This window comes from Scyliorhinus torazame, chromosome 9 (genome assembly GCF_047496885.1).
Source record: "Scyliorhinus torazame isolate Kashiwa2021f chromosome 9, sScyTor2.1, whole genome shotgun sequence".
Lineage (NCBI taxonomy): Eukaryota > Metazoa > Chordata > Chondrichthyes > Carcharhiniformes > Scyliorhinidae > Scyliorhinus > Scyliorhinus torazame.
The window spans coordinates 91,968,759-91,982,093 of NC_092715.1; the positions used below are offsets into that span (position 1 = coordinate 91,968,759).

The window sequence follows — 13,335 nt, forward strand, 5'->3', positions numbered from 1 at the left end:
TCAGATCAGTTTCTCAGTTTCACTCGATTAAAATGATTCTTCAGAAGTCCATCATTATGATTAAGAATTTTGAAGCCAAGTTATGGGCACACATCCGTGGGTAGAATTTATTTTTTTGCCCAAAGTGGAATGCACAGTCTTTCCCTCAGTGTAGGTACGAACACAGCCAGAGTGAAGACCGTTGCCAATAATGTCACATCCAAAAGCTAGAAGACACATGGCATCCAACTGACTGTGAAGAAATTTTATTTTTAATTTCAATTAATTTTTACATTTGAGATGCTAATGTCTTCCATAGAATCTTTTATTCTATATTTCTTTCAATAGTTGGCTCTCGGACAACCAATTCTGTCGAGTGGTGGAAGATACCAGTAACTACGTAGAGTGTGCCTGCTCACACATGTCCATCTACACAGCTTCTGCCCAAACTGACAGTCTTTCCTTATACAATGAAGCCTTCTTTGCAGCTGCATTTATTTGCATTTCAGGTATGTGGAAATGAAAATATAATTTGAAAAACACATGGTCACGTTGCATAAGATTGCTGTTGATTGGTTAGTGTAGAAAGAACAGCGTTACCCTTCCAAAACTCTAAGGATATAAGGTCAAATTTTATTCATCTCCCCTGGTGTTTATTTCTGGTGCTACTGTTTGAAGTGTTCTAATTGCTGACCTTCATCTCACCCCTCAGCCATAATGAAATGGCTCAAACCAAATTTTGTGAGTAAATATCTATTTTCTAAAATGTTTCCCTTCATGGTTTTGGTTTAAATGTCGGCTTGAATCAATTCAAGAGCTTCAACTTTAATGAAACTTGATTTGTTAATTTCCACAAACTTGTTTGTCTCCAGTGCATTATATATAGCCACTGAGAAGCATCCAGTTCAATTTGAAAAAAATCAAGCGGCAGTCATAGCATGCCAAATTTCCCCACTGGTGATAAGATAAATCCTCACTTCACCTGATAGTTAAACTAAGCTTTCTGGTCGTGTTTCATCCAATTTTGGAGAAGTTACCGATTGGGTAGTGGTGTCAGTCTTTACTGCCCACCCACTTTAGTGCCCACCTGATTTTCCACTATAATTTCTGTTGGATATCAGAAGCATGCCTGCCTTGCAGCTGCCACAATGGCTTTGTTTTCCATTCCATTCCATGAGCACTCTGCCCAAAGGCAGGCCCTTGGCTCATTGTCTGCTGCTGTTTAGCACAGGGCTAAATCGCTGGCTTTGAAAGCAGACCAAGGCAGGCCAGCAGCACGGTTCGATTCCCGTAACAGTCTCCCCGAACAGGCACCGGAATGTGACGACTAGGGGCTTTTCACAGTAACTTCATTTGAAGCCTACAATAAGCGATTTTTTTTTTTTTTTCACCCTGAGCCATTTTGTTTGGCATTTATTTAAATGGTGGATTACCATCGCTTCCTATTCTCAGGAGCAGGCCAAGAAGAGAAGTCCCAAGTCTACCTCAGCCAGATTGGGACTCAAACCCCTGCTATTGGCATTATTCTGAATCACGCACTAGTCACCTAGCTAACTGGTACCATGCCTTCATTTTAAGACACTTTTTTATGCTAAATAATATGATAATGCCACAAATCCCATTAAAAAAAATCATTATCAATGCAGTCCACACCATTTTGCATGGAATTAGAGTTTTCAGCATAGAAACAGGTGGTTTGGTCCAACTGGTCCATGTGGCCTTTATGCTTCTTGTGGGCTTCATAGCCAATCTTACTTCCTCTCGACCTATTAAACTGGTATCCACGATGACTCAGGATGGAAATGAACAATGTTACTCAGGGAGTGCTGCATGTCAGGAGTGCCGTCATTCAGATGAATTAAACCAATACCCCATCTGCACTCCCAGGTGAATGTAATCAGCACTACTCCATGCTGAACATCACTTAGAAGAAGCACTGAGGATAGCAAGAATGCATTCTGGCTGGGGTACTACAATGAACATCAGCAAGACTGGCTTGTTAGGGCCAGTCCTCACCGAACTGACCATTTCCAGAAGGATATGCTTGTCATACTAGGCCTCCAGCTGTTGCTGAGAGAACCAGTGTTAAGCAAACAGTTATTCAACCTCATCTGCATCAATCTCAGATTGATAGTACTGGTAGGAGTGACTACTGAACAATCCTTGTGAGGACAAAGTCTCATCTTCAACACAGCACCGTGTTTCACGGCATGACCTATCATGTTAAATGAGTTAGATTGAGAATAGATCTAGCAGCATGGTAGCACGGTGGTTAGCACAGTTGGTTCACAGCTCCAGGGTCCCAGGTTCGATTCCCAGCTTAGGTCACTGGCTGTGCGGACTCTGCACATTCTCCCGGTGTCTGCGTGGGTTTCCTCCGGGTGCTCCGGTTTCCTCCCACAGTCCAAAGATGTACAGGTTAGGTGGATTGGCCTTCATAAATTGCCCGTCGTGTCCAAAAAGGTTAGGTGGGGGTTACGGGGATAGAGTGGAGGTGTGGGCTGAAGTAGGGTGCTCTTTCCAAGAGCTGGTGCAGACTTGATGGGCCGAATTACGTCCTTCTGCACTGTAAATTCTTTGATTCCATAAAAACTGGGCAAAAGTGAGTCACGGTGGGCCAACAGCAGCAGCAGAATTGCCTTCCACCTCAATCTGTAACCTCCCAGCCTAACATTCCTGTCACTCTACCATTACCATCAAGGCAGGGAACCAACCCTGGTTCGGTGATGTATGTAGGAAAGCATGCCAGCAGAAGCACTAATGATAGAAGGTGTTGCCTACAGTGCTGATAAACAGCATTTACCAATAATCTGCTCATCAATACTCGGGTTGGGATCCCGTGGAATTAGTCAGCTTTTGACCTTATTATAGGCTTGGTCCAAACATGGGCAAAAGTGCTGAATTCAAGAAGGGATATCAAGACATGATTTGAGCCAATGTTACATCAAGAGCCCTCATCAATAGGAGTTAGGGGACAAACTCCCCACTGATTGGAGTCGTACACAGTGCAAAGGGAGAAGATTGGAGGTCAATCATCTCAGACTCAGGACATTGCTGTAGGAGTGCCACAGGGTAACGTCCTACGCCCAAACATTTTCAGCTGTTTAATCAATGGCCTTCCCTCCATCTTAAGGTCAGAAGTGGGAAGATCACTGATAATTGCACAGTGTTCAGTTCCATTTTCAGTTTGTCAGATAATGAAACAGTCCACGCTAGTATGCAGCAAGATCTGGACCACATTCATAAGTCGCAAGTAGCATTCGCACAACACCTTTGCCAGGCCATTATCACCCCCAAGCCAAGAAGGAAGAATCTCAACCTATCAACATCCTGAGTTTTACTATTTGTCATAAACCCAACTGGACCAGCAGGACCAGCCTGCTTACAAGAACAGATCAGAAACAGGAAAATCTGTGGTAAGTAACTCCGTAGCCTGCCCACCATTGACATGGCACAAGTAAGGAGTGTGGTGGAGTGCTCTCCACTTATCTGCATTAATGCAGCTCCAACAACACTCAACAGGCTTAACACCAACCAGGACAAAGCAACCCACTTGATTGGCATCTCTTCAGCATTCATTCCCTTCACCACTGCAAGATACACTGCAGAACTCGCAAGACTTCTTCAGAACATCTTCTAACCCTGAAACTAATTTCATGCCTGTAAGAGAAAGGGCATCAGGCAAATACGAACACCACCAACTTCGTTCGCTCTCACCATCCTGACTTGCAAATACATCACTGTTCCTTCATCTTAGCATTTCCAAAATTCTGCAGGCCCCTACCTACTGCGTCCCATGATGACCACATAGACTGCAGAAATTTAAGAAGGTGCCTCATTACCACTTTCTCAAGGACAATTCGGAATGGGACATAAATGCTGTGGTTATCAGTGTCATCCACATCCCATGGATGAATAGAAAAATACTCCTGGACATTCAAATTGGGTACCTTAGGTGGTTCCCTGGATCTTATACTTTATCATTATTATCTCTTACCTTTTCAAGATGCCACTCTGTGATACAAAACAAACAGTTATGTATGAATCCATCAACTAAGTCACAGATGCAACATTCTCTTCCACTATTTGGATGTATTTTTAAGCCTTCTGACCAGTGGGGACAGTCAAGTAGTATCAAAAAGTAGTACCCTTCAGAAACCTTGGCCATGGAAATGTTCTCCTAAAGCAATCATTGGGTAATGTTATAGGATCCCTGAATCAAGATGCAAGCCCATTTAAAATATGCATAAACAGATTTACACCAAAGTTTTGATGCCGCATTAGAAGAATCTCTGAGGAAATTCACCCTTTTAATATTGTAGTGTGGCCAGCAGTGAAACACTGTGGGTTGGTTGTATGTAAACATGGCACAGACATGCATTATTCTTCTGTGGTATTCACACAGCAGTTATACATAATGGAGTGAATGTTCTTTCTGGTTCTAAAGCTTCTAAACCATCTTCAGGTGCCTTAATAGCTACACGAGTGTCATCTAAAGAATCTGAGATGAAATTAACAGCAGCGGTTCAGTAAACTGTAGGTCCTACACGAAAAGATCAGCAATAGCCTGCTGGCGAAACCTAACCTCCTGGTGCAGTGGTTCTCCGAGATCTCCAGCCTACACACTCTGTGAACTAAGGCGTTCTTTGACCAGATCCTTCACTTAATGTGTTCAACTGGGCTTCTGCTTCACCTGGTTTTTGCTGCTGCTTCTCTTGTTTCTTTATCCAAGGCAAAGAGGCAAGAATGGCACCCATGTTGAGCTGTGAGCGCTTATTCAGAATGAACAAGGCAAAAGAAAAATCAGATACAACCAATCTTCTAGCTCCGAAGTGCGTTGGCTATCCACAAACCACAAGCAGACAAGGTTTTCCACGAGCTGTATGCCTGTAACTGGGTGCCTATTTAAATAATGCTTTCAGTCGTGACAGCAGGCCACTCTTGCTAGTGGTAAATGGGGCCAGTGGTAGTGGGGTCTGCCTGACTGGGTTTAGACATTGGCATTGGATGGGTGGGGGCAAACGTTGGTCCGGGTGCTGCTGAGGTAGGCATTTCCACAGTGGATGGGGGTCCCTCTATGTGCCACAGTGTGCCTGATTAGGAGCCGCCTCCCCTTCCAAAGCCTACTGGGAGGCTTCCAGGGTTTACTAGGCTGTCGCCCCATACAGTGGATTGCTCACCCGTCATTTGTAAAATGTCAGGAGCAGTGGGAAGAGACTCTAAATTGGCATAATTGACTCTGGATGGGAAGGCCATCTTCCACCTTTCCCACTGCTGGTAAAATGCTATGGAGGTGAGAAGGCAACGCATACTGAAGTCTGGCCTAAGACTGAAGACCCAGCACTCCCACTCACCCAGCCCATCCCTGGAGGGCAGATAAAATTCAGCTCTTAAGGTCGCATCAGGATTGTCAATACGTCATAGGACGGACGCTGATCTTTCTGTATTAATGAAACAATCATCGATTTCAAGTAGGTGCCACAAGAGTTAGCTCCGGAGGCTTAAGTGGTGATTGGCAGATATCTAATGAGAATGGGGCAGTGGCACCTCTCAATATTTTCATGGTCCATTAACCCTGTTCCCATTGAGCAGAGTAGGTTAAAATCTCAGTTCGTCTTTCCAATACCTGGAATTTTCCCAAAACGCACTGACCTTGTGTGTGTCATAACATGGGTAGGAATTTTGTTTGTCCCATGTGCCCTTGGAGAAAATGTCGGTTTCAGACTCCCTATTGAATCGCTGATCTTTTTCTTGACTGAGTGCTACAATGAATACTTTGTTAACTTGCCGGGGAGGCAAACATCTCAAAGATGTTAAGCATCCTGTTAACTGATGTGAAACAATATTGGTGACAGCAATGAGCAATCTGCATTTAGTCTGTGACTGAAGGTGAATGATATGGTGATAGGAAAGCAAGTGAAAAAATGATAAATTAAGAGGAAGGACAAACAAACTGCGCATTGTTTCTCATCGAACTGAATAAGCTAGCACATGAAAACATCTTTCCAGCAAATCTAGTAAGTCGGGGGAGGGTGGGGGAGGCTCAGATGGAAAAGTTATTTCGATAATAGTTTGAAAACAAATGAAAGGAGAGGACAAGGTGAAGAGAAAACTCAAGGCTACTTAAAGAAGGTGATAGAATAGGAAATATGTGAATAAAGCATTGGAGCAGACTGACAGGAGAGGGGATGCGGCCCAAATAAACTTTCTTTATTCACTGTTGAATAAGCAATTAACAAAGTGAGGGAGAAATTGAGAGAGCTGCCACTTAAAGTGATACTGTATGAAATAAAAGCAAATCACAAAGAAAATTTACATCAAATCAAAATGTGACAGAACACCCGATAAAACACCCCAACCCCAGCAGTGCCCGCCGAGCATGGAAGGCCTTGATAATAATAATCTTTATTAGTGTCACAAGTAGGCTTACATTAACACTGTAATGAAGTTACTGTGAAAATCCCCTAGTCGCCACATTCCGGCACCTGTTCAGGTACACTGAGGGAGAATTCAGAGCATCCAATTCACCTAACAATCACACCTTTTCGGGACTTAGTGGGAGGAAACCGGAGCACCCGTAGGAAACCCACGCAGACACTGGGAGAGAGTGCAGACTCCGTACAGACAGTGACCAGAGATTGGAATCGAACCCGGGTCCCTGGCGCTGTGTAGCAACACAGCTAACTATTGTGCTACCCTGCCGCCCATCATGCTGGCAGACACTGTTCTCCCTATCCAAGGACGCCTGGCCACAAACATAGCCGCGGAAGAGAGACAGGTAGTAGGGACAGATGGCCCCCTTGCTTGCCTGATGGCCTACTTGACCAGGCCCAAGAACTGGTTCTTGTGGAAGTCGTCCTCCCTCCTTTCTCCCCTCCATACTGGGTGCCCAAAGATCAGGAGCATAGCACCAATGAGCAAACAAAACACAAATTTAAGAAACTAAAAAGTGGTTACTGTCTTCAACAACTAACCTACGCGTGGCCCACGGACTCCACAAGGCCGCACAAACGCAGGCATCTTGGGAGCCTGTGAAGCAACCACACTACGATTGTGCGGGACTGCTGTGTGCAATATCCTCCACGCAAATTTTCTTTATCCAAATGCACAGAGTATGAGAAATAAATTGAATAAATTGCAGGTGCAAGTTGAACTTGGAAGGTATGATATGGCAGCCTTTCTGAGACATGATTACAAGACGGCCAGTACTTGGAACTAAATATGCCAGGTTATAAAATCTACAGGAAAGGGAGGGAAATGCTGGAGGGGAGGAGCAGCAATGGTAAGTGAGGATATAACAAAACGTAAGTAGGCAGTGGAGACTTTATGGGTAGAATTAAGAAATAGAAAATGATTTAAGGTGAAAGATTAAGGATTGTAAATGGGAGTTGTGTGTGGGCCCCTGCAAAGCGGTTGATCGTATAAATACAGAGAGTAGACAACATATAGTAAAACCAGAGTGGTTTTAATGAGGGATTTTAGCTTTCATATCAGATGAATTCTCCCATCCTGCCCATGGCATGTACACCTTTCAATCCATCAACTCCTTAGAGATATCGGACACCTTCCCCCCCCCCTCTATTTCGTCCCTCGACAGGACCTTATCTTGTAACCCCAGGGGCGGCAGCCCAGGAAGCGATGGCATCTCTCTCCTTACAAAGTCTAGGACATGCAGATACCTAAAGCCGTTCGCCCTGGGCATCTGTTTGAGCTGCTCACAGAAAAATACTTTTCACTGTTTCTTGGTACACGTGACAAGAAACAAATCCAATCCAATCCAACTCGTACTCTGCATATCCCCCTCACCCCCACCCTTCCTCTCCGCATCCTGGGCCCCGTTGGTGGCTGGAACCATGGCCCATCCCTGCTGCCAAGGGTACCATCGGCTGGCCCTGCCCTTGCAAATGGTACGATCTGTGGCCCTCGCCCGGCAACTCCGTAGTTGCCCCGTAGGCGTTGTACAGGATGGGCCCCCTGATACCCGGCAGGCAGGTGGCAGTCGATTTTGGGGGCGGGGGGAAGGTGGTATAATGGAGGATGGGGTGCGAGATGGTGGAGTGGGAGTTGGAGTGCAGGTATTGGTAGGTTGGGGGCTGGGGTTCAGCCGTGGGTGCACCCATACCGCCGGTGTCACTCTGCAGAAACGGGCAAGGTCAGTGGGGTGCACAGCAAGATAGCTGCCTTGCAGTCGTGGCAATGTCAGTCAGTGCCTGGGAACTGTCCCAGTCCACTGGGGGGTCACCCCGGTCCCACAGCTCATTTTCCAACCCCCCCCCCACCTCTCCCCACGCCAGCCCGCCAGCTTCAGGACCAGCAGCCCACGGTTGTGCCTCTCCGTGACCTACCTCCTCTTTCTCTCCCTCATCAGCCATGGTTCCAGTTTCACGAATTTTAAAAGCACAAGGGAACCTCGCCAGCAGGAATTCGCCCCCATGGAGGCAGAGAATCATGGAAGCCCTAGAGAATACAAAGTCAGGCCCGCTAATGATATGCCAAAGGCTGTGTGAGATCCCGGACAGGTCCCCACTCGGCACCTGGAAGGACCCCATGGTGTAAACATTCAGGGCGACCGTCACCTTGATGGACACTAGGAGCAGGTGTCCTCCTCCATTCCCCCGCGGTGCCAAGTGCTCCATGATCTGCCAGATATGTCGCACAGCAACCCCCATGCTCAGCCGGAGTCTTCGGCATGCCCAGTCCGGCAGGTCCTTGAATGCCACGTGTTGCCAGTACACGTGAGGCCTCATGCGGCGCCTCCGTTCTGGAACACATTGACGCCACGATTAGGCAACGAGGAATTGCGATTTCGCGTGAAACTAGCACCCGCCATGATTTTAACGTCTGAACCGATTCTCTGACCAATCGCGTTCCCGATTCCGGCATCGGTCGACGGAGAATCCCGGCCCTTATGTATGCCAGCATTTTCTAGTTATGAGAATGCCATCAGCTGAAAACGTGAGAGAATCTGTCCACCTCCTCAAGAGGTGGTGAAACTTACTGGGACCCCTGACCGCTGAAGAGGCAGTAACAGCTGAGATGTGTCATTCGTGGGCCCTCTGATTATCCTGTTCACTGGCAGGTCGAGTTCAGCTCTCTGAGAGACAGGAGTTACACATTTTGCAGGGGCTAATCCATGAAATCCCCACAGTGCAGAAGGAGGCCATTTTTTTTATCGTGTCTGCACCGACCCTCGAAACTGCATTCTACCAAAGCTCACTCCCCCGCCCTATCCCCAAAACCACACACATTGATCATGGAAAATCCTGCACATGTTTGGTTGTGGGAGGAAACTGGAGCACCTGAAGGAAACTTATGCAGACAAGGGAGGACATGTAAACTCCTCAGTCACCCAATGCTGGAATTGAACCCGGGTCCCTGGCACTGTGAGGCAGCAGTGCTTACTTTTGTGCCACCATGCCGATCCTCATATGAGCATCGCCCTGTCCTCACGGAAAGTCATTATTGTTCTCCTGCAGCATCCGGTCAGTCGCTTTAGCGATCTGGCCATGAATGAAGTGACCATATTGATGACCTCCCACTAGCCCCACAGTTGTGAGAAAATGTGAGACCCTTTGTTGGAGAGGTCTTCGCACCCTAGTCCTGGTCATCATCAAACCTAGAGTCCATGAGGTCGTTATTAGCTCTGTGTCCATGTGGGCACTATTCATTGTCCAAAGTCCTTCCTCCTCCTCCATGGTTTTCCGGTCAATGTCCTCCTCGACATCCTCCTCATCCAAGGAGATGTGGCACTACTCTATCTCCTCATGGTCCAGCTGCTCTTCCCACTGCAGTCCCAGCTTATGCAGAATGCAGCACACCACCATGGCGTGGGACACCCTCTGTGGGGCTGTATTGGAGGGCTCCTCCCAACCTGTTCAGGCACCAGAACCAGGTCTTGACAGTCCAATCACCTGCTCGACCAGCATATGCATTGGCGCATGAGCCTCCATTGTCGTGATTTTCAGCGAGTATTTGTAGCCTCCACACTGGTATCATCAGCCACCTCGTGAGTGGATACCCTTTGTCCTCGAGGCACCATTCCTCCAGCTGCTGCTCGCCCTCAAAAACGGCTGGGATCTGCGAGCGTCCAAAATGTAACTTTCATGAATGCTCCCCAGGAAATGGGCGCACACCTGCATGGTGCACATCACATGATCACAGACGAGCTGGACATTGAGGGAGTAGTATCTCCTGTGATTTAAAAATGGTGCCCCATGCCAGCATGGGAAAGCCGAAGCACATGGATACAGTTGATGATGCCCTGTACCTGGAGCATGTCACTATATGGGTGAAGCCCATGGCCCTGACATCCTGTCTTGTGTGGTCCTGGTCCAAGTTGCTGTACATTTGGGCCCTTGAAAATAGCGCATCTATGACCTCCTTTATGCACGGCTGACTGGGATATAAGACCATAAGACATAGGAGCAGAATTAGGTCATTCAGCCTATCGAGTCTGCTCTGCCATTCAATCATGGCTGATATTTTCTCATCCCCTGATCCCCTTATTAATCAAGAACCTATCTATTTCTGTCTTAAAGACACTCAGTGATTTGGCCTCCACAGCCTTCTGGGGCAAAGAGTTCCACAGATTCACCACCCTCTGGTTGAAGAAATTCCTCCTCATCTCTGTTTGAAAGGATCGTCCCTTTAGTCTGAGATGGTGTCCTCTGGTTCTAGTTTCTCACACTAGTGGAAAACTCTATCTAGACCTCTCAGTACTCTATAAGTTTCAATACTGCACAGGTCACCTGTGCAACCCTGAAACGAGCCGCTGGCATAAAACTTCATAACGGAAGTCACTTTCAGGGTAACAGGCAACCGGTGACCTCCCAGTCCATTTGGTTCCAACTCTTGTATCACCTGGCACAGGTGGCCCACCATCCCCGGGACAGATGCAGTCTTCTCCGGCACTGAATCTCTGACATCTGGAGGTAGAAGGTTCGACATCTGATCATCCGTGGCCAGTAATGTCTCCTCCGAGGCCCCGCCATCCAGAGCCGTGCTCCTGGAAGATCGTTAGGCCCTACCTCTCCCTCTGCAGATTGCTGTCCCTGGCTGCATGTAGCGGCAAGTCAATGTGATCAACCAGCTCAACTGGCTCCATGATTCTGTGGAATAGTAAACTGAAAAGATGGGAATGTCAAAGTGAGCGATGAGGAGTCGTGACAAAATCCTGACCCTCTGCCCTCTCAGGATCTGGGACATTCACCCTTGCGCATCCCCACATTTGAGTGCCTTTCTATTGAGCCTCACTGCCTGCACTGTCACACAATAGCCACTTTCACACAGTTTTTTAAAAATTCATTCATTTATGGGATGTGGGCGTCGCTGGTTAGGCCAACATTTATTGTCCATCACTAGTTGCCCTTCAGAAGGTGGTGGTGAATTGCCTTCTTGAACCACTACAGTCCTTGAGGTGTGGGTACACCCACTGTGCTGTTAGGGAGGGAATTCCAGGATGTTGCCCCAGCGACAGTGAAGGAACGGTATATTTCCAAGTCAAGGTGGTCAGTGACTTGTACGGGAACCTCCAGGCGTTGGGGTTCCCAGGTATCTGCTGCTCTTGCCGTTCTAGATGGTAGTGGTCGTGGATTTGGAAGGTGTTGTCCAAGGAACCTTGGTGAGTTACTGCAGTGCATCTTGTAGATGGTACACATGGTTTCCACTGTTATCAATGGTGGAGGGTTGAATGTTTGTGGGAGGGGGAGAAATCAATTGAGCTGCTTTGTCCTGGATGGTGTCGAGCTTCTTGAGTGCAGTTGGAGCTGCACTCATCCAGGCAAGTGGAGAGTATTCCATTACACTCCTGACTTGTGCTTTGTAGATGGTGGACAGGTTTTGGGGGGCGAGGAGGTGAGTTACTTGCCATAGGATTCCTAGTTTTTTGACCTGTCCTAGGAGCCTCAGTATTAATGTGGCTAATCCAGTTCAGTTTCTGATCAGTAGTAACCCCGGGATGATGTTAGTGTGGGATTCAGCGATGGTAATGACATTGAATGTCAAGGGGTGGTGATTAGATCCTCTCTTGTAGGAGATGGTCATTGCCTGGCACTTGTGTGGCGTGAATGTAACTTGCCACTTGTCAGCCCAAGCCTGGATATTGTCCAGGTCTTGCTGCATTTGGACATGGACTGCTTCATTATCTGAGGAGTCATGAATGGTACTGAACATTGTGCAGTCATCCGCAAAAATCCCACTTCTGGCTTTATGATAGAAGGGATATAATTGATGAAGCAGCTGAAGGTGATTGGGCCGAGGTGGTTGGGCCTAGGTGGTTTCCCATCTCAACCCCACCTGAATGAAGCGCTTCGATCTTTGAGAGCTTCAGCGTTCTATGTCCCCCCCCATCCCGAATGGGTGAGGAGTGAGGGCAGTCGAATGCGTCCAGTGGACCTGCGTTCTAAACTCATAGGATAACAAGACGCTGCCCCCCCCTTCATGCTTTGAATGGGGTGACTGATGAGCAAATTCATCATAATGGCTTGCATTGGGGGCCACATCTCTATCACCTCTGTCATGCAGATGTGAGTATGAGCCTTGGAGTTCAATACTTGGGGGCTAGGCTTCCAATTATTTTGATTTACACAAATAACCAAGTAAATTAAATTGAATAAACTGAGATACAAATTCAGGGGATAGTCCCTTGAAGGGAAATTGCCTTAAACAAAAAGAGAATCGCAAATGAGAAGGGTCAAAAATTGGCCGACCATCAGTGGCACACTCATGCATTAACATACTGACTAAATTGGCACAATTGACTCATCAAGGAAGTGTCAGGGACCTGATTAGACAATGGCTTCCCTTTGTGGTATGTGAGGACTGAAATTAGCATGTCAACTTCATCCTTAGTGTGCACCCTCATTTCCCCAGCTCTCCAGGGCTGGGTTAAACAAGCCTTCCAACTTGAACAGCCAGCCACCCATTCACTAATCCCTGACAGTCTGGCCTCCATAGCCTGGGCTTTGAACTTCCATACAACTCATGCCCTTTTTCCTCGATAAAGCCTGAATGTCAGCTTTATTCTCACTGCACTTGTTCTCCCTCCTGTGTGATGGTCTTCAGGCCTCATTAGGCTGGCAAACACTTCTTGTCAGAGTTCCAAACACTGCCCATGCAGTTTGTCATCTAATGGGCCCCACTCAGGCTCCTCACAGTTGCGTCCTGTGCTGAGACTGTGGATTCATCTCCCACCCACTTTCCAGCTGCGAGAGGGCAATCACTTATCAGTTATATTACCACAGACCCAGCAAGGAGGTCACGGGAAACGCTGCCTACATACCAGTCACCATATGACTTTAAACCTCGGCTCACAGCCATGAAGGGCCGCTAAGGCCTCCGAGCATCCCATCCCGAGAT

General features: G+C 47.3%; 1 protein-coding gene across 1 annotated transcript in view; it reads left to right on the forward strand.

The window, feature by feature from the left end:
• Positions 1 to 13,335, forward strand: part of adgrv1 (adhesion G protein-coupled receptor V1) — a 981,490-nt gene that overhangs the window by 616,479 nt on the left and 351,676 nt on the right. Inside the window, exon 82 of the mRNA XM_072516264.1 lies at positions 328 to 488. Coding sequence (XP_072372365.1) covers positions 328 to 488 — 161 coding nt within the window. The remainder of the gene's footprint in view (positions 1 to 327; positions 489 to 13,335) is intronic.